General features: G+C 38.6%; 1 protein-coding gene across 2 annotated transcripts in view; it reads left to right on the forward strand.

The window, feature by feature from the left end:
- Positions 1–25,097, forward strand: part of LOC124546164 (aminopeptidase Ey-like) — a 225,205-nt gene that overhangs the window by 168,370 nt on the left and 31,738 nt on the right. For both annotated transcript variants that reach the window (XM_047125016.1, XM_047125017.1), the window contains exon 14: positions 13,897–14,069. In XM_047125016.1, coding sequence (XP_046980972.1) covers positions 13,897–14,069 — 173 coding nt within the window. The remainder of the gene's footprint in view (positions 1–13,896; positions 14,070–25,097) is intronic.

A 25,097-nucleotide genomic window follows, 5' to 3' on the forward strand; every position in this document is an offset into this window, starting at 1 on the left:
CTAAAAAGGGCAATCACAGAAGTTGGAAAGAAAGTCATATGTACAAAGAAGGTAACTGCAAAGAAACCATGGGTAACAGAAGAAATACTTTTGTTGATCAATGAATGAAGGAAATACAAAAACGTTCAGGGAAATTCATGGATACAGAAGTACAAGCCACTGAGGAATAAAATAAATAGGAACTGCAAGGAAGCTAAGACAAAATGGTTGCATGAAAAATGTGGAGAAATTGGAAAAGAAATTATTGTTGGAAGAACTGATTCAGCATACAGGAAAGTCAAAAAAATCCTCAGTGAAATTAAAAGCAAGAATGGTAACATTAAGAGTGCCACAGGAACTCGACTGTTGAATGCAGAGGAGACAGCAGATAAGTGGAAAGAGTACATGGAGGCCTCTATGAGGGGGAAGATTTGTCTAATGTGGTAGAAGAAGAAATGAGCAGTCAATTTAGAATAGATAGGGGATCCAGTATTAGAAATGGAAATTAGAAGAGCTTTGGAGAACTTGAGATCAAATATGGCAGAAGGCATAGATGACATTCCATCAAATTTTCTAAAACCACTGGGGGAAGTGGCAACAAAACAACTATTCACATTGGTATGTATAATGCATGAGTCTGGCAATACACCATCAGACTTTTGGAAAAATATCGTCCACACAATTCTGAGGACTGCGAGATCTTACAAGTGCAAGAATTATCACGCAGTCAGCTTAACAGCTCATGTATCTCAGTTGCTGACAAGAAAAATATACAGAAGGATGGAAAAGAAAATTGAGGATGTGTTATATGATGATCAGTTTTGCTTTAGGAAATGTAAAGCCAGCAAGAAGCGATTCTGACATTGCAGTTGATAGTGGAAGTAAGACTAAAGAAAAATGAAGACACATTCATAGGATTTGTTGACCTGGAAAAAGAGTTCAGCAGTGTAAAATGGTGTACGATGTTTGAAATTCTGAGAAAAATAAGGATAAGCTATAGGGAGAGATATGTACAAGAGCCAAGAGAGAATAACAAGAGTGGATGAACAAGGTGGATGAACAAGAACAAAGGGCGCGGATTAAAAAAGAGTGTAAGATAGGGATGTAGACTTTCACCTCTACTGTTCAATCTCTACAGTGAAGAAGCAATGATGGAAATAAAAGAAATGTTCAGGAGTGGAATTAAAATTCAAGGTGAAAGGATATCAATGATATGATTCACTTATGACATTGCTATCTTAAGTGAAAGTGAAGAAGAATTACATGAACTGCTGAATGGAATGAACAGTCTACTGAGTACAGAACTGGACTGAGAGTTAATCAAAGAAAGACAATAGTAATGAGAACTAGCAGAAATGAGAACAGCCAGAAACTTAAAAATCAGGATTGTTGGTCGTGAAGCAAATGAAGGAATTCTGCTACCTAGGCAGTAAAATATCCAGTGATGGACAGAGCAGACTAGCAACAGCAAAAAGGGCATTCCTGGCCAAGAGAAGTCTATTAGTATCAAACATAGGCCTTAATTTGAGGAAGAAATTTATAAGAATGTACATTTGGTGGGGACATGACCTCAGCTGTTAAGTCCCATAGTGCTTAAAGCCATTGAACCATTTACATTTGGAACATAACATCATATGGTAGTGAAACATAGATTGTGTGAAAACCTGAACAGAAAAGAATCAAAGCATTTGAGATGTGGTGCTACAGATGAAGGTTGAAAATTAGTTGCACTGATAAGGTAAGGAATGAGGAGGTTATCTGGAGAATTTGAGAGGAAAGAAATATTTAGAAAACACTGACAAGGAGAATGAACAGGTTGATACAATGTACACTCCTGGAAATTGAAATAAGAACACCGTGAATTCATTGTCCCAGGAAGGGGAAACTTTATTGACACATTCCTAGGGTCAGATACATCACATGATCACACTGACAGAACCACAGGCACATAGACACAGGCAACAGAGCATGCACAATGTCGGCACTAGTACAGTGTATATCCACCTTTTGCAGCAATGCAGGCTGCTATTCTCCCATGGAGACAATCGTAGAGATGCTGGATGTAGTCCTGTGGAACGGCTTGCCATGCCATTTCCACCTGGTGCCTCAGTTGGACCAGCGTTCGTGCTGGACGTGCAGACCGCGTGAGACGACGCTTCATCCAGTCTCAAACATGCTCAATGGGGGACAGATCCGGAGATCTTGCTGGCCAGGGTAGTTGACTTATACCTTCTAGAGCACGTTGGGTGGCACGGGATACATGCGGACGTGCATTGTCCTGTTGGAACAGCAAGTTCCCTTGCCGGTCTAGGAATGGTAGAACGATGGGTTCGATGACGGTTTGGATGTACCGTGCACTATTCAGTGTCCCCTCGACGATCACCAGTGGTGTACGGCCAGTGTAGGAGATAGCTTCCCACACCATGATGCCGGGTGTTGGCCCTGTGTGCCTCGGTCGTATGCAGTCCTGATTGTGGCGCTCACCTGCACGGCGCCAAACACGCATACGACCATCATTGGCACCAAGGCAGAAGCGACTCTCATCGCTGAAGACGACACGTCTCCATTCGTCCCTCCATTCACGCCTGTCGCGACACCACTGGAGGCGGGCTGCACGATGTTGGCGCGTGAGCGGAAGACGGCCTAACGGTGTGCGGGACCGTAGCCCAGCTTCATGGAGACGGTTGCGAATGGTCCTCGCCGATACCCCAGGAGCAACAGTGTCCCTAATTTGCTGGGAAGTGGCGGTGCGGTCCCCTACGGCACTGCGTAGGATCCTACGGTCTTGGCGTGCATCCGTGCGTCGCTGCGGTCCGGTCCCAGGTCGACGGGCACGTGCACCTTCCGCCGACCACTGGTGACAACATCGATGTACTGTGGAGACCTCACACCCCACGTGTTGAGCAATTCGGCGGTACGTCCACCCGGCCTCCCGCATGCCCACTATACGCCCTCGCTCAAAGTCCGTCAACTGCACATACGGTTCACGTCCACGCTGTCGCGGCATGCTACCAGTGTTAAAGACTGCGATGAAGCTCCGTATGCCACGGCAAACTGGCTGACACTGACGGCGGCGGTGCACAAATGCTGCGCAGCTAGCGCCATTCGACGGCCAACACCGCGGTTCCTGGTGTGTCCGCTGTGCCTTGCGTGTGATCATTGTTTGTACAGCCCTCTCGCAGTGTCCGGAGCAAGTATGGTGGGTCTGACACACCGGTGTCAATGTGTTCTTAGATGTTGTCACAGGAGGAGAATTCATGGTAGGCCGCATCAAACCAGTCAGAAGACTGATGACTCAAAAAAAAAAAGTAATCTTAATAGACAGCATATTTTTGACATTTGATCATTGTGGTGAGATAAGCCATTGAATATGCTTTTACATGTAAATCACTAGAAGTAGGTAAGTCTAAAAACTGACAAGCTTTTGTCATATGTTGTTCAGTGGGAACTTTACTGTGAAAAATAATCCAAAGTTGAAAAGACTGCATCAGAATTGAGACATACCAATGCTTAGTTTGTATCTGCTCTGAGCTGCCATGATTGGCCTCATTTAAATTCTTCTATTAGAAGAGTTGTAATGGCTGCTTATTTTGGGTGCAGGGTTACATATTAATTTCAGCTGATGATGTCAGTAGATGAAATTATGCAAAGCATGACCTTTACTTCAACAGGAAAGGAAAGGGTAAACAGGCTGGGCTAATAGAAAACTTGGGAGGAGGAGGGTGGCACTGTCATGAATGAAACATACCACAGTTACAAGTGTCACAGCAGCACCTTTTTAGTATAGGAAGGTCAAAAAGAAATAAAGTTTTATGAAAGGTTAGGACTGAAACAAACCTTCAATTTGAGAAGGAAACTGAACAAAATAATAATGGCCTTCTGCATCAGCTCAAACAGTTGTTGGTTGAAAATGTTCAACAATCAAGAAGATAGTCAGTAAAACAAAAATTTAATGTTTTTGTAAACTCTTCGAAGAAGTGAACAGTGCTCACAGTATGAAAGAAAAATACAACATATTTCTTACCGGTAATAAAGTCCTTACCTTATTTAAAAGGTGTTCTTTCCCAAAGTAATCCAAATTAGGGCAAAGTCTACAAAGAATCCATGAATTATTCAACAAATAAATGTATCTTGTAAGGTAAAAAGGAAACTGTTTCTGTCAGTCAGAAACAGATCTGATGTTGATGCTATAGATCCCTGAAAACCATACTGCAAAATACTGAAGGTTATTGCACAATAATGGAAACAGTAATACAGATACCAAAGTAAATGCATTAAGAGAAAAATGGTCACACCAGATAACAAAATAAAGAGAAGACGGGATAAGGCAAAGGAGGAGACTGATAGAACCACAAATGAATAGCAGGAGATAGCATTAAGAGTAAAAGATACATTGGTAACAGACGTGTGCAGTTTTGCAAAACATTTTAATGAGCCTTTTACAGAAAGATGAAGTTGTCAGGTTCAGCAGATGGTATCATGGAATGTCTCAGACCAGCCATTACAAATAACTTCAGTAAAACAATATGACCTTTACTACACTAGAAGTAATGTCAACCATAAAATCTTTAAAATCAAAAAATTCTAGAAATTATGATAAAACATCAACAAGGTTAACTAAAGAATTTTCTTCTAAGTTTAGTAAAACATTATGTTATTTGTGAAAAATCATTTATCAGTGCAATATTTCTTGAATGGTTGAAAGATGCTGCTGTTAAACCTTTGTATAAGAAAGGAGATAAATGAATAGCACTAATTTTCCTTTCAATTTCACTTTTGCCAGAATTCGCAATAATTTTGGCAAAGATAATATCAATTTCACTTTTCAATCATCTAACTACAAATAATACACTAGCTGACAAAAAAGTAAAGCACCAAGAAGACATACTCAGATGTGAATGTAACTTCATATACTGACAGTATTGGTGGGTATGAATGATGGAGTTGCAATTCTCTATGACAGCTAGAACAACAATGAGAGTACATTATTTTTGTTCATGTTTAGTGTTGTTACGAGATATGGTAGGATATAGAAAGGACACAAACAGTATCAGATAATGAGTGATTGTTGTGGAGGACACAGAGATGCCTCACAATCAAGTGGGAAAGTATTATCAACAGAGCTTGAAAGAGGCATCATTGTGGGACTCCATTTGACTGGCTGATCAAATTGTGCAATATCTACATTTGTGGAACATATGAATGTGATAGTGGGTGATGGAGTGTATAGGAACATGAGGGCAGGCATAGGTACCATGAAAGTCCCAGTTGACCACATGTGACCATCACGAGGGAGGATCACCGTATTGTGCACTAAGCATATTGCAGGCCCTTCACATCTGTGCATGCGATCTGAGAACAAGTAATTGACTCCATGCAGCATTCCACGGCATCCTTACCCATTGGCTGGAGACTAGCAGCAGCTGGTCTAGGAAATTATCATCCCATATGTAGGATGCTGTTAGCACTGCAATACAAATGTCCATGTCTGGATTATTGCAGTGACTGAGAAGCAAGGACTCCTGGAGTCATGGCGTGGGGGGCCACCTGGTTTGAGCAAATGGTGTTTGTGGGAATTCTGACAACATAACAATATGCCACAGACCTCCTGTGTTCTCATGTCTTACCTCTCATGCAACAGTAGAGTGGTACCATCTTTCAACATTATTCATACATGACACATGACTCTGTGAATTGGCAGCATGGTGCTGATGTAGTCCTGTGACCAGCAAGATACCCAAATCTATCCCCACTAGAAAATGTGTGGGCCAGTTCGGATATCAGCTAAGCCCCAGTGTCACTATCCTAGATATCAAGGTCGAGTTAACAATTGAGGGCCAGACAGCTTGCCTCAGGAGAGAATACAAGGCTTTACAGCTCCCTTCCCAACTGAATCACAGATGCACCCAGGCTAGAGGGGTTGCAATGTTGATAAGTGAGCTCATACTGCTACGTTCTTTGTATCTCTCAGACAGGGAACAAAGGATGTCAATAGAAAAGATTCCTGTATTAAGCTATCATAAATTATCCAGTTGGGAACTAATTAGAATGGTGTGTCCCACAATGTTCCGTCTTAGGACCCTTATTTTTTTTCATGTATATCAATAATTGTTCATCAATAACATGACCATATTCCAAGTTTGCTTTTGTTTGCAAATGGTACAAACATTCTAATAAATATCCAATGAAATATCGCTTTAGAAAGATTGGTTGATGAAATTTTCATGGACATTAATAAATGTTTCCTAGCCAATTCTTTGTCACTAAACTTTGAAAAAATATGCTAATTGCGGTTCAGAACACCAAATATGTTTCCCAGCTGTGGATACCTAAAATATGATGACAAGCTGAGAGATGAAGGTAATGGTGTTAAATTTTTGAGATTTTAAGTTGAAGATAAATTCAGCTAGGAGAAGGATACAACATAATTACTGAAGTGCCTACACAAATCTTAATTTACAGTGCAGATGTTGTCAGATGTAGGTGACATAAAAAATAACTTTGTTAGTTTCAGTTTATAATGTTATACAGAATCATTTTTTGGGGCAACTTATCAAGACAAGATAATGGAATACTGAATCGAAAAATAAGTAATATGAATTCTTTGTGGTGTGAGCTCAAGAACATACTGCAGAGGCCTGTTCAAGACAAAGAAATTCACACATTGAGAAAGTCAATAACATGTTGCTCCATCTCTGGCTCATATGCAAGCAGCTATTCAGCTGTGCATTGATTGATAGAGTTGTTGGATGACCTCCTGAGATACAATGTGCCAAATTCTGTCCAATTAGTGCATTAGATTGTCAAAACCTGAGCTAGTTAGAGGGCCCTGCCCATAATGGTACAAATTTTCTCAGTTGCGGAGAGATCTGATGATCATTCTGGCCAAGGTAGGGGTAGGAATGGATGAAGACAAGCAGTAGAAACTCTCACCATGTGTGAGTGGACATTATTTTGCTGAAATGTAGGTGCAGGACAGCTTACCATGAAGGGCAACAAAACAAGGCAAAGAATATCATTGACATATTGCTGCAGTGTAAGGATATTGTGGATGACAATTAAAAGGGTCATGGTATGAAATGAAATGGCACCCCATCACTCCTGGTTGTCAGGTCATATGGCAGGTGACAGTGGTGGGATGCCAACATGCCTGTCACCTGCCATATGGCCTGACAGCAAAAAGTGATGATCTAGAGTGCCATTTCTTTTTGTACCAGCACCTCTTTGTTTGCCACTTACAGCTCCCTTACAGCACAGCAGTAGGCAAATGATATTCTATGTGCAGTTTGTTGCCCTTAATGGCAAGCTATCCTGAGCTTGCATTTCAGCATGATAATGCCTATCTGCACTTGGCAGGAGTTTCTACTGCTTGTCTTCATGCTTGTCAAACCCTATCTTGGCCAGGAATATCCTGTAATCTCTTCCCAAATGAGAATGTCTGGAGAATTATAGGCAGAACCCACCAGTAACCTCAAAATGTAACATGCTAGTTAGATAGAATTTGGCGTGATATTCCTCAGGAGGACATCCAACAACTGTCTCAAGTCAAATTACGGCTTTGCATAAGGGCAAGAGGTGGATCAATACATTATTGACTTTGTCCTATTTCTGAAGCTCTTTCTCTTGGATGAATCACCCAATTTTTGTTAAATTGTAATAATTTGTTTGTTGGTATATGTAAATCATATCTTTCAATTTATGCTGCATTCAGATAATTCATTCATGGCAGATAATTTTTTTTCTTAGAGTGTATTTATTCCATATTGAAACTTGACATAATAAATATATCTCTTTATCAAACCAACAGTTAATTCCATGCCATGGAATCAATATTAGAAATAAGAATAATTTTGAGAAAGATTTAAAGTCGCTTACTTTTTGCCCTGACATATGTCCATTATTTAGGAGCACATATTTCTAATACTTTTCCAGCAGTTATAAAAAATTTAACTACTAATAAATATGAGTTTGAGCCTAATGGATTTATTGGTGGCTCCTTATACTCCACTGATGAAATTCTCAGTAGAGCTGGCTGATGTGTATATATTATTAATAACATCAAATAATGTGAATTTTATGTAAAATCTGACTGCACTGCTGTACCACTCCAGTGTATTAATTTAAGTGAAGCAAATAAGTGCTGTACATTGATTTTCTCTTCAATGATGGAGTCAGCAAGACAGCCATCAGTGCAGTAGAACAACGGAGAACTGTATTTGTGTCTTGTTTCTTGAATTGTGCTACAACCGTGAACTGATCTTGAGCTTGAGAACTACATTGCTAATAGCCTTGTAACAGAACCATTCTTCCTTAAAAATATGATGTGATTTACACTGATAATATGAACTTCATTAACAGACAACTTTATAGTCATTAACTATATCATTGAAAATTTATTATTTGTCCGTTGATACCATCTTGATCTGGCCTTGTAACACTAACCAAAACAGCCTTGCTGTGCTGGTACTGTGAACAGCTGAAAGCAAGGGGAAACTACAGCCGTAATTTTTCCCAAGGGCATGCAGCTTTACTGTATGGTTAAATGATGATGGCATCCTCTTGGGTAAAATATTCTGGAGGTAAAATAGTCCCCCATTTGGATCTCCGGGCGGGGACTACTCAAGAGCATGTCGTTATCAGGAGAAAGAAAACTGGCGTTCTACGGATCGGAGTGTTGAATGTCAGATCCCTTAATCGGGCAGGTAGGTTAGAAAATTTAAAAAGGGAAATGGATAGGTTAAAGTTAGATATAGTGGGAATTAGTGAAGTTCAGTGGCAGGAGGAACAAGACTTTTGGTCAGGTGAATACAGGGTTATAAATACAAAATCAAATAGGGGTACTGCAGGAGTAGGTTCAATAATGAATAAAGAAATAGGAGTGCGGGTAAGCTACTACAAACAGCATAGTGTACGCATTATTGTGACCAAGATAGACATGAAGCCCATGCCTACTACAGTAGTACAAGTTTATATGCCAACTAGCTCTGCAGATGATGAAGAAATTGATGAAATGTATGATGAGATAAAAGAAATTATTCAGGTAGTGAGGGGAGACAAAAATTTAATAGTCATGGGTGACTGGAATTCGTCAGTAGGAAAAGGGAGAGAAGGAAACATAGTCGGTGAATACGGATTGGGGGTAAGAAATGAAAGAGGAAGCCGTTTGGTAGAATTTTGCACAGAGCATAACTTAATCATAGCTAACACTTGGTTCAAGAATCATAAAAGAAGGTTGTATACATGGAAGAATCCTGGAGATACTAGAATGTATCAGATAGATTATATAATGATAAGACAGAGACTTAGGAACCAGGTTTTAAATTGTAAGACATTTCCAGGGGCAGATATGGACTCTGACCACAATCTATTGGTTATGAACTGTAGATTAAAACTGAAGAAAACTGCAAAAAGGTGGGAATTTAAGGAAATGGGAGCTGGATAAACTGACTAAACCAGAGGTTGTACAGAGTTTCAAGGAGAGCATAGAGGAACAACTGACATGAAAGGGGAAAATAAATACAGTAGAAGAAGAATGGGTAGCTTTGAGGGATGAAGTAGTGAAGGCAGCAGAGGATCAAGTAGGTAAAAAGATGAGGGCTAGTAGAAATCCATGGGTAACAGAAGAAATATTGAATTTAATTGATGAAAGGAGAAAATATAAAAATGCAGTAAATGAAGCAGGCAAAAAGGAATACAAACGTCTCAAAAATGAGATCAACAGGAAGTGCAAAATGGCTAAGCAGGGATGGCTAGAGGACAAATTTAAGGATGTAGAGGCTTATCTCACTAGGGGTAAATAGATACTGCCTACAAGAGAATTAAAGAGACCTTTGGAGTAAAGAGAACAACTTGCTTGAATATCAAGAGCTCAGATGGAAACCCAGTTCTAAGCAAAGAAGGGAAAGCAGAAAGGCGGAAGGAGTATATAGAGGGTCTATACAAGGGTGATGTGCTAGAGGACAATATTATGGAAATGGAAGAGAATGTAGATGAAGATAAAATGGGAGATACGATACTGCGTGAAGAGTTTGTCAGAGCACTGAAAGACCTGAATTGAAACAAAGCCCCGGGAGTAGACAACATTCCATTAGGACTACTGACAGCCTTGGGAGAGCCAGTCCTGACAAAACTCTACCATCTGGAGATTAAGATGTATGAGACAGGCGAAATGCTGTCAGACTTCAAGAAGAATATAATAATTCCAATCCCAAAGAAAGCAGGTGTTGACAGATATGAAAATTACTGAACTATCAGTTTAATAAGTCACAGCTGCAAAATACTAACGTGTATTCTTTACAGACGATTGGAAAAACTGGTAGAAGCTGACCTCGGGGAAGATCAGTTTGGATTCCGCAGAAATATTGGAACGACTTATCTTAGAAGAAAGATTAAGAAAAGACAAACGTACGTTTCTAGCATTTGTAGACCTGGAGAAAGCTTCAAATTCTAAAGGTGGCAGGGGTATTAATACAGGGAGCGAAAGGCTATTTACAATTTGTACAGAAAGCAGATGGCAGTTATAAGAGTCGAGGGGCATGAAAGGGAAGCAGTGGTTGGGAAGGGAGTGAGACAGGGTTGTAGCCTCTCCCCGATGTTATTCAATCTGTATATTAAGCAAGCAGTAAAGGAAACAAAAGAAAAATTTGGAGTAGGTATTAAAATCCATGGAGTAGAAATAAAAACTTTGTGGTTCACCGATGACATTGTAATTCTGTCAGAGACAGCAAAGGACTTGGAAGTGCAGTTGAATGGAATGGACAGTGTCTTGAAAGGAGGATATAAGATGAACATCAACACAAACAAAGTGAGGATAATGGAATGTAGTCAAATTAAGTCGGATGATGCTGAGGGAATTAGATTAGGAAATGAGACACTTAAAGTAGTAAAGGAATTTTGATATTTGGGGAGCAAAATAACTGATGATGGTTGAAGTAGAGATGATATAAAATGTAGACTGGCAATGGCAAGGAAAGCGTTTCTGAAGAAGAGAAATTTGTTAACATCGAGTATAGATTTAAGTGTCAGGAAGTCGTTTCTGAAAGTATTTGTATGGAGTGTAGCCATGTATGGAAGTGAAACATGGACGATAAATAGTTTGGACAAGAAGAGAATAGAAGCTTTCAAAATGTGGTGATACAGAAGAATGCTGAAGATTAGATGGGTGTATCACATAATTAATGAGGAGGTATTGAATAGAATAGGAGAGAAGACAAGTTTGTGGTACAAGTTGACAAGAAGAAGGGACCGGTTGGTAGGACATGTTCTGAGGCATCAAGGGATCACAAATTTAGCATTGGAGGGCAGCATGGAGGGTAAAAATCATAGAGGGAGAACAAGAGATGAATACACTAAGCAGTTTCAGAAGGATGTAGGTTGCAGTAAGTACTGGGAGATGAAGAAGCTTGCACAGGATAGGGTAGCATGGAGAGCTGCATCAAACCAGTCTCAGGACTGAAGATCACAACAACAACAACAACAACAACAACACCATCTTCAAAGAACAGCATCAGTGCATTATGCAACTGAACTTCTCAGTCATGTGAAATTACATGGAGTCCCGTCCAATGAACTTGATCTGCAAGTGATAGTTCCAACAATGTTACTGCAGAACACTGGGCATCCACATTGTGTTGATGAAGCAGCTGCTAAAATCTTTAAAGCAGTTTATAACCAAAACCACCACCTGAACTCTGTGTGCTAAAGAAAAGTCATTTTCATATCCATGCTCCCCATCAAACCAATGGATATGCTCTTCAGATTGTCTTATCTAGGGATGAAAAACAAGTTACAGTGTATGACTGTTCAAGCAGCTAACCACAACTTGGAGAGTCAATGTTTTTCATACAGACAATTTTACCTTCCTTGCGCATGGAAATCAAGTGGAAAAATACACATTTATATTGTTAACAGTTTAAGGCTATAAATAGAGTACAAGTATATTTTGTCAACAGTTTTAATTACTAACAGTCAAGAGTAATGTCAAATACCACACATGTTACTCATCAATCTATGCAAATGACACTTACTACTAAAAATAAAAAAGTAAAAAGTAGCTCTTCTAGCAACATTAACAAGGACATACAGAAAGAAAGCAGATATAAACACAAAAAATATTTAGAACTTCAGATTATAAAAAACCAAGACAAAAATGTAAGAATACAATGTGAGATAAAAAAGTCATCAGTTTTCCAAGAGAAAATGACATGGGATGCAAAGTGATTTTTGATATTTTTCCTACCAGCATGTACAGTGGATTTGATTGAAAATAGTTAATTATTTCATTTCTATTGCTTCTAGAATACATAAATAATTTCTTACAATCCATGAGCTGTGAGGACGGGGCGTGAATTGTGCTTGGGTATCTCAGTTGGCAGAGCACTTGCCCGCAAAAGGTAAAGGTCCTGAGTTCGAGTCTCGGTTTGGCACACAGTTTTAATCTGCTAGGAAAGTTTCATATCAGCACACACTCTGCTGCAGAGTGAAAATCTCATTATGGAAACATCCGCCAGGCTGTGGCTAAGCCATGTCTCTGCAATATCCTTTCTTTCAGGAGTGCAAGTCCTGCAAGGTTTGCATGAGAGCTTCTGTAAAGTTTGGAAGGTAAGAGACGAGGTACTGGAGGAAGTAAAGCTGTGAGGACAGGTCGTGAGTTGTGCTTGGGTAGCTCAGTTGGAGAGCACTTGCCCGTGAAAGGCAAAGATCCTGAGTTCGAGTCTCGGTCTGGCACACAGTTTTAATCTGCCAGGAAAGTTTCATATCAGCGCACACTCTGCCGCAGAGTGAAATCTCATTCTGGAAAAATTTTCATATAGATAGAAATACTTTTGATCCACAGATCCTTAGTGAAGAGGTCATCAAGAAAGCAGAACATTCTATAAAAAGAAAAATATATAATACTAATTTACAAAAGAAGTGGGGTATTAATATTCCCTCCACAGATCCTTAATGTGAAATGAGATTCAAGGAAGTGGGCTAAGCAAAAAATTTGAAACATAATTTCGTCTAAAAGTTAATAATTAACCATCATAAATATGTAAATATATATACAGTGAAGCCCATAACTTATTTTACAACATTACTTACACAGACTGCTTTATTGCACTGAAGATATGGAGATGTCAGTTTTATAACACTCACATTACATACTTGATATAATAACATGTAGATCTACATCTCATAGTTCTACTTAGAAATTATCAGAAGTGTAAAAAGACTTGGCCACAAATAAATCCTTTACAACCATTTTAAATTGTACTTTATTAGTAATAAAACTTTAAAGGTGGGTAGCAAGTACTGAAAATGTACTTTCCTGTATAGTGAACATATTTCTGGATCATGTTAAGGATTATTTGCCTTCCTGTTATTGACTATATACTTGATTTCATATCTGACACAATGTTCATGTCATGTGCAAACAAATCATTGCAAAATGAGATTTTCACTCTGCAGCGGAGTGTGCGCTGATATGAAACTTCCTGGCAGATTAAAACTGTGTGCCCGACCGAGACTTGAACTCAGGACCTTTGCCTTTTGCGGGCAAGTGCTCTACCATCTGAGCTACTGAAGCACGACTCACGCCTGGTCCTCACAGCTTTACTTCTGCCAGTATCTCGTTTCCTACCTTCCAAACTTTACAGAAGCTCTCCTGCAAACTGTAGACTGTAATATATTCTCTAGTGAATATAGTAGATTCTCACTGTTGTACAAATAGATTTCTCCATATCTGAACCTTTTCTGGAATCCATTTCTCAAAATAAATGGCTTCCTATAAATTTTCAAAAACTTTTAATTTACATTACAAATATTAGCTGACTATGAAACCATCACTCAAGATAACAAGCCTATGTTACTTTCACTAATAGGCCTATAGATACACATTTTATCTATTGGTATTATAGTAGTATTTGTGTTTTGTAGGAGTATGGGCGGACCTTACTTTCGCCTTTATATGAACAATTTGGAGGATACAGTGGAAAATATCAGTCTGAAGACAGGAGTACTCAAGATATTGTAGAAAGTATTATGTGTAATTTGGGAGCTGAAGATTGTATTGAAGCACTTGCATCCAAGAATTCTTTTGGAAATGGAACGTAAGTGCAGAACAAGTCTTTATGAACATTGTCACTTTACATAAATGACAAAAACCTTACACTGTGAATAAACGTACATGTGTTTGTCTGAATAACTGCTGCTTCAAATATCATATTACATGAGATCAAATGACTGTGTCCAAGGACAACCTATACTGGACTGACACTTTCATGCTCTGAAAATGCTTTCTCTGAGGCTTGTTCAGGATTTATGTAATTAGGAAATAGTTTTGAACTCTTATGACTGCACACCATAACACTTGTGCCTATATTTTTACTAATTCATTGTGATGCTACAGTCCTATAATACACATTGGTTAATGTGCCAGCCATCACTCAGTCACAAAATTAAAATACTGTCTGCATCTGAATGCTTCTGTAAGTCTGGTTACTAGAAACAGTCAGTTTTATGAAACAAAATATTTGTGTAATTTTAGTGATGTCCAACATATTCATGAGGAATTCTATTGAGAGAAGTGAAACAATTTTATATACAAACATAACAATCCTTTTTAGAGAACAAAAATCTCCTCTATGAAAATTAAAATGGATTCCACATTGTGAGACTTGTGAAACTTAGCTCACTCTGTTTATCACTGAGATCTAGAGAGCTGTAGGTACTAGCACCCAGATTGGTGGGGTTTTCCTTGCCTTTCAGAGGTCAGTTCTGTATTGTTATTTGGTAAACAAAATAAGAGCATACCAAGACAGACTAGACTACTTCATGAGATATGATCAACAAGTAATGGGAATTTTTGTTTTTCTTAAAGGATCTTTGTTGATTCACCAACATCAAATTTGTTCAGTTCAAAGTAATCCTCCTGTGATATATTTCATTTGTGCCAACTCTTTTTCCAATTTTGGAAGCACTTCTGGAACTTGCTTCTTACAAGGGAACCTCCCCATCGTACCCCCCTCAGATTTAGTTATAAGTTGGCACAGTGGACAGGCCTTGAAAAACTGAACACAGATCAATCGAGAAAACAGGAAGAAGTTGTGTGGAACTATGAAAAAAATAAGCAAAATATGCACTGAGTAGTCCATGTGGAAGATAGGCAACATCAAGGATGATATGAGTGGAAGAGCGTCGTGGTCCCGTGATTTGCATCAGCAGCTGCAGCGCGAGAGGTCCTTGGTTCAAGTCTTCCCTTGAGTGAGAATTTTAATTTTTTATTTTCAGACAATTATCAAAGTTCAGGTACTCACACATAATCAACTTTGCTCTCCAAAATTCCAGGGCATGTTCAGATTTGCTTGGACATAAGCAGGATTTGACGGTCTACACATGGAAAAATTTGAAAACGTAAAAACATATGTTTTGACAGAGCACAGGGAAAACTGTGTGACTGTGAAACTGTTGCATTAATTTGTTGCAGTTTATGTGACAAACTCTTATGTTTTCATCACTTTTTTGGGAGTGATTATCGCATCCACAAGAAAACCTAATTCGGGCAAGCTAGAAGAATCTTTTTACCCATTCGCCAAGTGTACAAGGTAGGTGGGTCGACAACATATTCCTGTCATGTGACGCACAAGCCGTCACTAATGTCGTATAGAATATATCAGACGTGTTTTCCTGTGGAGGAATCGGTTGACCTATGACCTTACGATCAAATGTTTTCGGTTCCCATTGCAGTGGCACATCCTTTCGTCTAATAATCGCACAGTTTTGTGGTGCGGTCACAAAACACAGACATTAAACTTATTATAGTGAACAGAGATGTCAATGAACGAATGGACAGATCATAACTTTGCGAAAATAAAGCAAGTAAACTTTACACTCGAGGAAAGACTTGAACCAAGGACCTCTCCTTCCGCAGCCGCTTACGCTAACCATGGGACCATGGCGCTCCTGAGCTGATACTATCCTTGATGTTGCCTATCTTGCTCATGGACTACTCAGTTTGTATATTTTGATTATTTTTTTCATAGTTCCACACAACTTCTTCCTGTTTTCTCGATTGATCTGTGTTCAGTTTTTCAAGGCCTATCCACTGTGCCAACTTAGAACTAAATCTGAGGGGGGTGCGATGGGGAGGTTCCCTTGTTAGTATGATGTTCAGTTCCTTCAGCAATTCTGTTTTATCTCATCAATGGTGGCAAAATGACATCCTTTCACAGTTCTCTTCAGCTGTGGGAATAGAAAGAGTCACAGGGGCCCATATACACCAAATTTGGTAGCTGAGGCAACATGAGTGTTTTGCTTTTTAGCAGAAGATCATGAACAAGAATTGAGGTGTGAGTGGGAGCACTATCATGATCCAATTTCCATGAGTGATTTTTGACACAGTTCTGGCTGTTCCTCTTCAGACTGCTTCACACAAATGTCGCATAGCTTCTGGGTAGTATTCCTTATTGATCGTATGACCATAAGGTAGCAACTCATGATGGACTATTCCATTGTAATCAAAGGGTCGAAGTTCTGGAGCATTGTCAACTTGATTCAGCAGTTCCTGAGCAATGTCTATATGACAGTGTTTTTGGTTGAAATTCAACAGTTTTGGAACAAAGTTTTTGCTACTTGTTTCATGCCCAAAACATAAAAAATTGCTTGGAATGAGGCAAAGGATATGCCAACTTCATCAGCAATCTCTCTGATGGTGATTCCATGGTTTTCCAGAACTTTTTTTCCTTTACTTCTCCCACATTGTCAGCAGTAATTGATGTGCTAGTACATCTAGGGTGGTCATTTTCTTGAACATCTTCTCGACTCTCTTTGGAATGTCTGTATCTCTCATAAACTCTTGTCTTACTCTTAGGAGATTCGCCAAAACCCACAATCAACATTTTGAATGTGGTGTTGCACTTTATTCCATCTTTCAAGCAGAATTCAATGCAAATTCTTTGATCCACCTTTTTCAAAAGTACAAATTTTTTGAGGACTGGAAAATACATATAACCTTTTTTTGGCTATCAAAAGTAAACCAGATATTCAAAACAACTGAAAATATGGACATACATCAGAAAAATGTGCACCAACAAGATGAAAAAAAACTGAAATTTCAATGTATAAAGCCTGCAAAATAAAAAAAAAATTCCCGTTACTTTTTGATCACACCTGATATACCGTCTGACTTGGTAAGCTTTTGTTTTGTTTACCAGATGACAGATGGACTGATCTCTGAAATACAAGGAAAACCCTATCAATATAAACATATATACAAGATCTAATAGATAATTTTGTGGAGATTGGCATGGCTTCGAAGGGATTGAAATGAAATGAAATAAATGAATGTGGTCTGCCTGTCACCTGTAACCATCTTCCCTACCATCAGATTAAAAGGATGTCACCTGATAGTTTGTTGCTCTGTGGACCACAATACTGTCAGGTTCTTCTTCACATACTACAGGGATCTAGACTGCCAATTGAAATTTATTGATTAATGAAGAAAACAGGAGGAGACTACAGAGCAGTAACAATGAGAGGACTAAAACAAAGGCAGGTATATTCTCAAAAACACTTAAAAATTGGAGGGAGTCTTGATAAAAACAGATGGGAACTAGCCAGTCCACAATTTCGAACTATACAGGTGAAATGTGGGCTTGCTATGGGCCAAGCGACAAGTACATGAAAAGACATAAAATATGAACATAAATAAGAATAATTACACCCAACACTAGACAGAGTTTTGATGCAGCATAAGAAAGGTAAACTCCAGGATATGAATCACAAATGAAGCTAAAGAGCCATGAGAAGAAACTTGTTACAAGCACACAGACAGGGCCAGCATGACAAAGCTTACCAATGTAACACTGATAAAACCATGCAGCTGATCTCTGTTGGTGCAAAGTGAATATTTGCATCTTAAACATTGTCAGTTTTGCTTTGAGTGCTCTGCTACAAATGATTTGACAAAAAGAGAGCATCACTGTCCATGTTTGCTTCCCAGGTACTGGAAATAAACACATGAATCACAAAATAGCAGTTACTACCATACAGTACGGAAGTTACTACCATACCAGAAAGTAAAGCCTATTAAGTGCTACAACAAACTGAGTCTGAGAGGGTGTCCCTCAGCATTTTGTAACCGTGAGTAGTTGCACATTATCTGCTTCCTGTGCAAGCAAAAGATACCCTGCTGTCAACTTAAGTGGGAGTGGGCACACCAATGATCACTTAAGTCTTGCTGCTGAGGGTCACACCACTGCCCTTACACACAGGTTGGAATTCCTGGGGATGCTCTGTCTGTGGGACTGGTTCCTCCACACAATCAATACCTCAGCTTGAATTTGAAGTATTGGCCACTGGAATTTTACTAAATCTATGTCATGTTTCTTATCTTTATAATTATGTGATTGGTGACCATGAAAATTGCTCCACCTTGCCATTCCATAGTTTCTTACTTAGGCAAGCTATTGGTGGCTTGAGATGATTTGGAAAAAATTACTTTTAATGGGTAAACAAATAGACTAAATTCAGTGTCTTTTTAGTTAAAGAGTGTACATCCCCATGCCTCCTATTATTGAACTCAATGCATAAGCAGCCAGAATCTGTGGTTGGAAATGTTTTAACTTTGTTTATCTCTATTCTTATCATGGCAGTGGGCTGGACAGCTGCAGAGATTTTGCTACATGCGCCTCCAGAAGTTTGTGTTACAGTTGGAAGCTCCATGAGTTTGTTTGCAAATGATGCTGTTGTGCATAGGAATACGGCAACACCAAAAAACTGTAGAGAAATGCTGCAACATATGCAAAGTACTGATGATGATTGCTTCATGGAGAGGCAGCTTACTCTGAATTTATATGAAAATAACCTACTTTGCATACATAGCTAAAGAGATCCATTACTATTTGATTACCCCATTGTTGATGAATCACTGAAAACAGTTAACAGCCACAAAATATTTAGTAATAACCACCTGGAATAAACTACACTGGAATGACAACATAAAACAGATATAGGATCTAGGATGAATCTTAAGGAAATGTAATTCATACATAAAAGAAGTGGCTTACAAAACACTCATTTGATTGATTATTGAGTACTGTTCATCAACCTGGGATCCTTACCAGGTAGGATTAATAGAAGAGATTGGAAAGATACAGTGAAGACCAGTGCATTTGTTCACAGATTTGCTTAGGAAATACAAGTGGATTACAGAAATATCTGAAAAATTCCAGTGGCAGATGTAACAAGAGAGGCATTGTGCATCATGCAGAGGTGTCTGGTTAAAAATTCAAGAGTGGACATGCCACATACATATCATGAAATGACTGAGATGATAAAATCAGAGAAATTAAATATCGTCTGGTGGCTTGTTGACTATCATTCTTCACAGCACCAATTTTGAATGGTACTGTGAAGGGGGAAATTGTGGTGGAACCAGAAGCACCCTTCTCAAACACCATAAGGTGCTTGTGAAGTAGAATTTAGATCTAAGTGTGGCTAAAAACTAAACATATTATAACAAAACAAAACACTGTATCTTCAATAGAAGTAGGGATTTAAAGAAAAATCATTCAGCATATTCCATCAAAGCACAAGAAGTTATTTAAGTGAAAGGAACAAATGTCTAAAATCCACAGAGTAAAATGGAGGGATGGATGGAATTCACAGCAGCATTGCTATAGTTGTCAAAACATTAGTTGAAAATTATAGAAATGAAGCTGGCACACCTACACTGTACTGGTAAAAGGGCAAACAAAAGGAGTATAGATGGAAAAACCACAGTTAATGTTACAATAAAAAATTCGAGGCTGGAGAAAGTAAACAAAAATGAAGATAGGAAACCACTTACATGCAGCTGATTGTTGTGTGCTATGTACACTGATGATCCAAACACTGTGAGTGTTGCCCACAACAAGACTGAATGTTGTCTGGTTGCACTGCAGGCATATGACATGGCAAGGGAAGTATATAAGCAGAGCAGAGACATATTGGAATTATTCTAGCAATAGCAGAGACTGCAAAGAGGAAATCCATTGATATAAGTTACTTTGACAAATGGCACATTGCTATGGCCCAGCACCTGGAACCAAGTAGCTTGGAAATGGTAAAACCCATTCAGCTGTCTGAGTATTACTGTCTTGGGCAACTGTAGCAGGTGGTTCAAGGATGATGAAAACATGAGTAGGTGAAAATGTGCTGGATGTCCATGGCTCATTACAGATTGTAGAGTTCAGAGGCTTATGCGCTCAGTGAAGCAGCACAGGATAAAGTCTGCTAGATCTGATGACATAGTATAGTACTGGTGCAGGCACAATTTGTTTGGGGAACATGTGGCTCCTCAGGAGATGGCCATTATGTGTTCCCTATGTTGGCTCAATGATGTCATCATTTACTACTGCAGTGGGCATGGGTTCATTAAAACTGGACCAAGGATCAATTGAGATATGTCACCTGTTTGGGCAAATTAAATTTCCTGTTACACCAGATCAATGTTCATGTCCAGATATGCTGTCATCTATGCAAACAGCTGCTAGAGCATGAACCATACCATGAACATAAGCCAGTGGGGCAGTATTATGTTACTGGGGACACTCATCTGGATTCCGTGGGACCTATGGTAGTAACCGAAAGCATCATGACAGCTATGGACTGTGTGAACATTATTGCCAACCACTTGCATCCCTTCCTATTTAATGTCTTTCTCAAAGGTGATGGCATCTCTCAGCAAGATAACTGTTCATGTCACGAGACTAGAACCATACTACAGTTGTTAGAAAAGCATGATAGTGAATTCTTGTTGATGTTGTGGTCACCAAATTTGCCAGATCTCAATCCTATGGAACACTTCTGGGACACTCTAGGGCATCAACTCCATGCCCACAAACTACTGGCCTGTAATTTTTGATAATTGTGTGACCTTCATGTAGACTTCCAGTGCCACATATACATTCAAAAGTATATCAAGAACTTGTTGCATCCACACCATATGATGCTGCTATTGTGTTGCATTCCATGGGTGGACTAACATGATAGTAGGTGGTAATAATATTTTGGATCATTAGTGTATGGACGTGTATGTTTTTTTGTTAAAAGTAGAGTTAGTAATACATTGATGGCCCCAAAAATCTGGAAGTACATACTAGATTTATCAGCATGTGATTGAAGCCTGATCTATAACAATTACAGATCTGTTTGGCAATTTTTCTAAAACACTCCTAAACCACTCTTTGTAGTGTCCAGCATCCATCTCTGAGAATTCAAACCTTCTTTCCTGTTCAGCAGCACATAAGCCAGCATTTTGCATAAACCCCCTTCGTTCCCCTTTTTTTTCTTCAGAGCCAGACTGAGTTTAAATTTCTTCTTTTGAGGCATACCACTTATGAACACTTCCTCTGTGATAATTGAGTACATTTTCCTATGCATAGGCATCTTTTTGTGTCTGCCATTTTTTGTGTCTGGAATGATTTTCACCACACCAGCTTGCATCAGTGTAAGGAATAGCCCATCCAGTGTTTCACAGTTGTCTTATTTCCCACAAGAATCAGTCCCTTTTTCCAGCTAGTCAGTTATTTTCCATCAGCACAGGTTTTTTATTGACTTTTTATTTCTGAGAACCAATTTCCAAATAGCATGCCAAAGGGTTGTTTTACTCATATCAGGAAAGTCTTACACTACAATCTTATATTTTTCCAATACAGCTGCTACTGTTAGGAACTGTTTTTCCACATAAAAGTCATGGTTTTTCCACCTTATAACTCCCTGTGTAAACACATGCCCAATGAAAACTTATGTTATCTGCGAGAACTCTTTTTTTTGGTGATGCAGGACATGTAGTTTCTCTATATTCTCTTGAAATTTACTTCAAAGTACTGTCAATAATATTAGAAGAGTCACAAGTTCTCTTTGCTGGCTGTGATATAGAACTGTTTACACTCTGTTCTTTTTTGGGCTCAAAGTAAACATGAGCACTGATGACCACGTACTTTTCACAACTCTGTAAGTGATGCACAGTTTCACACAAGTAAAAGGCACCTGATCATTTCCTGAGCACCATCTTACGTGAGTATACAACAACAAATGGCACCTGGTCATCTCCAATATAACAGAAAGCTCTGATATAAACTTTGCAACAATGAGCAGTGAAATGGAAATACTGTACAGAGGTCCAGCACATGGTGCATGAAGATGCAAAATCAAATAAGGTAAGCATGTGCTTCTAGCACTTTATGTAGATTTATGTGTATAAAAACGTAACAGATGTGAAAGACAGCAACAGGGCTTCCATTTACACTTTTTGTGACACTGGCAATCCACATCCACCATTATTACAACAAAGTGACATACTGGAAAACAACAAAAATCCATCTGCAAGTAGAGAATGGTTGTATCTTTAAACTGTGCAAAAGAAAATTTAACATAATTACAGCATGGCTCATATACCATAGATAACAGCTTCAGTGACTCATCAAAGTTGACACTCGCCAAAAAATGTTCAAACAACCACACTTTCTCTCAAATATTACTGCATATGTAGGCCCAGTCCAATAACAGCTTTCCATAAAACTGACTTATTATCCCTTCATCCCCCCCCCCCCCTCCACCCTCCCCACCTTTCACCTTTCACCTGTATTAGTTTTCACTGTTAATTGTGATACACACTGTAAACAAATCTTGCACTTGTCCCCCTCCACCCCCACAACTTGGTGCCCCAAGCGGCCACTACTGATTGTAATACTCCCTGTATAGAAATCTTACAGTTGTGGTGCCTCTCTTAGCTTGGTGCACAAAGCAGCAGCTAGTGTCACTTGGACCTTAATCCATTACTGCCCAGAATTATTAGGTTTGTATTTGCCACTTAAAAATAGTTGCAGGTAGCAGGTAGTTATTTTATTATAGATGTATAGGAATAACATATTTAAATTTAATATTTACTTATATAGTCCTGAAAATTACACAATGAAATCAGTTTTGACTCATAAGAAAAATTCTCGTGTGAATGACATCTTCCCTTGCTCACCTTAGCTTAGTGAAATATTCTGAAACTTATCAATGCCCTCAAAACAATCTGGATAAACTTGTTCTTGACTGTTCACAAACATAAACACAGTTTGATTCTGACATACCTAGCATCTATGATGCTTAGATTTACATTTGTAAGTGAGACGATGTTTTCTGTCTTGCTTGATATCATCTAATGAAAGAAATCATGATGATTGATCAGGTTTTGCTCTTATGCTGCTGTATGGCATGGTTTTCCCTGAATTTCATCATCTGATAAATAGGAATCTTGATCAATATCTCCACCCATTGCTTCACAGGGAGGCCTGATACCAACTGATCATATTAATCTCTTTCTATCTCCCTTAAATATTATTGTGTTTCCCACTAACCAAAAATTAACAACACAAGTGCTCAACTGTAACTTAAGATTACAGACAAATTTCCCAAACTAAAATCATGCTAAAAAAACATTATAAATCCCAAAGAAATACTGTGTATAATTTAGACTGTTTATTACAATACAATAAATAATATTTACTTCTGGTGCTCCTTTTTTTACATTTTTTTTGTAGAAGCCATTCATAACCCTTAGTTAGTAACATCTGTCTCATAACCAGATATAAAATTTCTTAACACATTGTTGGCACACATGCATTGTTAGTTTTATCTGGCATTTCTATGGTGCTTCAGTCATGAGTTGAACATATTATTGTGTGGATGTCATTGGTTCTTTCCCAAGCTAGTATTGTTTTACTTGCACAAACACATCAGCCAGTCATCTCTCAGGTGGATATTAGTATAAAGGGAAGAATTTTCCTCCATCTGATGGGTGGATGTTATTTTAAACAAGTACATTTTTTGTATTATACTCTTTACTTTCCAACTATCATTTTATTTTAGTGGCTGATAGTGGGGGATGCCTGATGTGTCACATAGAAGCAAGAGAATGCTGCAGCTGGCTTCAGAGCAGTCCACAAAAGTGATGATGATTACCATTCAGACAATTCTTATGTTCCTGAAGAAGATCACCTATCAGATTCAGACCATGACAGCAATAGATGTGAATGATATTCTCAGTTTGACCAAGAATGAACAAGATAGTGTTGGCTCTGTTCAGAACAGGGGAAATAATGACACCGAAACTGACATAGCTTGTCATAGCAAGATGAACTGTTTCACATGGAGTTCCACAACACCCATTTGCAGCCCTAAGACACCACACAAAAATATAGTAAGAATTAGACTGTTGTCATGGTTAGGCCCTGCCGACCAGTTAGGTAATAATCCAAACCCAGGAGAAACACTGAGATTTTGGATGAGACTGTAGTATATACCAGCTCTAAACTGCAAGTTATAAGGAATAAATTTAAAAATTTTGCTCCTCCAGTTACAAAGATACAGACAAAACTTAAATTGAATTATTGATTAGTTTGATAGTTCTGTGTTTCTTTTTGAATCCTGGACATGAAAAATTGGCATCACTTTCTGCAAATGACTCTACCGGATATCTCATTTTTTCCGGATATCTCATTTTTTTGTGCAACCAGGCCTCTAAAATGGTGTGAAGTTTATCTGGTGCTCTCAGATTTGATGATGCATCTACTCATGAACAAAGGAAAATAGATGATCCTATAGCAGCTGTGTCCAACATTTTCAGCATCTTTATTTCTAACTGTCAGAAGATACATTCCATTGGAGCTCACACTTGTGTTGATGAGAGTCTAATCCTATTCACAGGCAGATACAAATTCAGAATATATATGCCCAAGAAATCTAAGAAATATTGGATAAAGGTCACTTGTCTCCCAGATGCACACTCATCATATTTATATAATCTGTATATTTATACGGGGAAAGATAATGATCGAGCAATACTATCAGAAGAAAAGGAAAAGTTCCAAAAGCAGACTCAGTCTATGATTTGTCTTTCTAAATGTGTATATGGAACAAATAGTAATAACATAGCAGAGAATTGGTTTCCCTCCATCTAATTATGTCAGGAGCTGTTGAAAAAAAAGTTTATATATGTTGGAACTCTAAAATCTAACAAAAGAGCAATTCCAAAAGAGTTTCTTTCCAACCCAAAGAAAGAAGCGGGTTCTAGTCTTTAGGATCTTCAATGCATCACTCCACATATA

Source organism: Schistocerca americana, chromosome 1 (genome assembly GCF_021461395.2).
Source record: "Schistocerca americana isolate TAMUIC-IGC-003095 chromosome 1, iqSchAmer2.1, whole genome shotgun sequence".
NCBI lineage: Eukaryota > Metazoa > Arthropoda > Insecta > Orthoptera > Acrididae > Schistocerca > Schistocerca americana.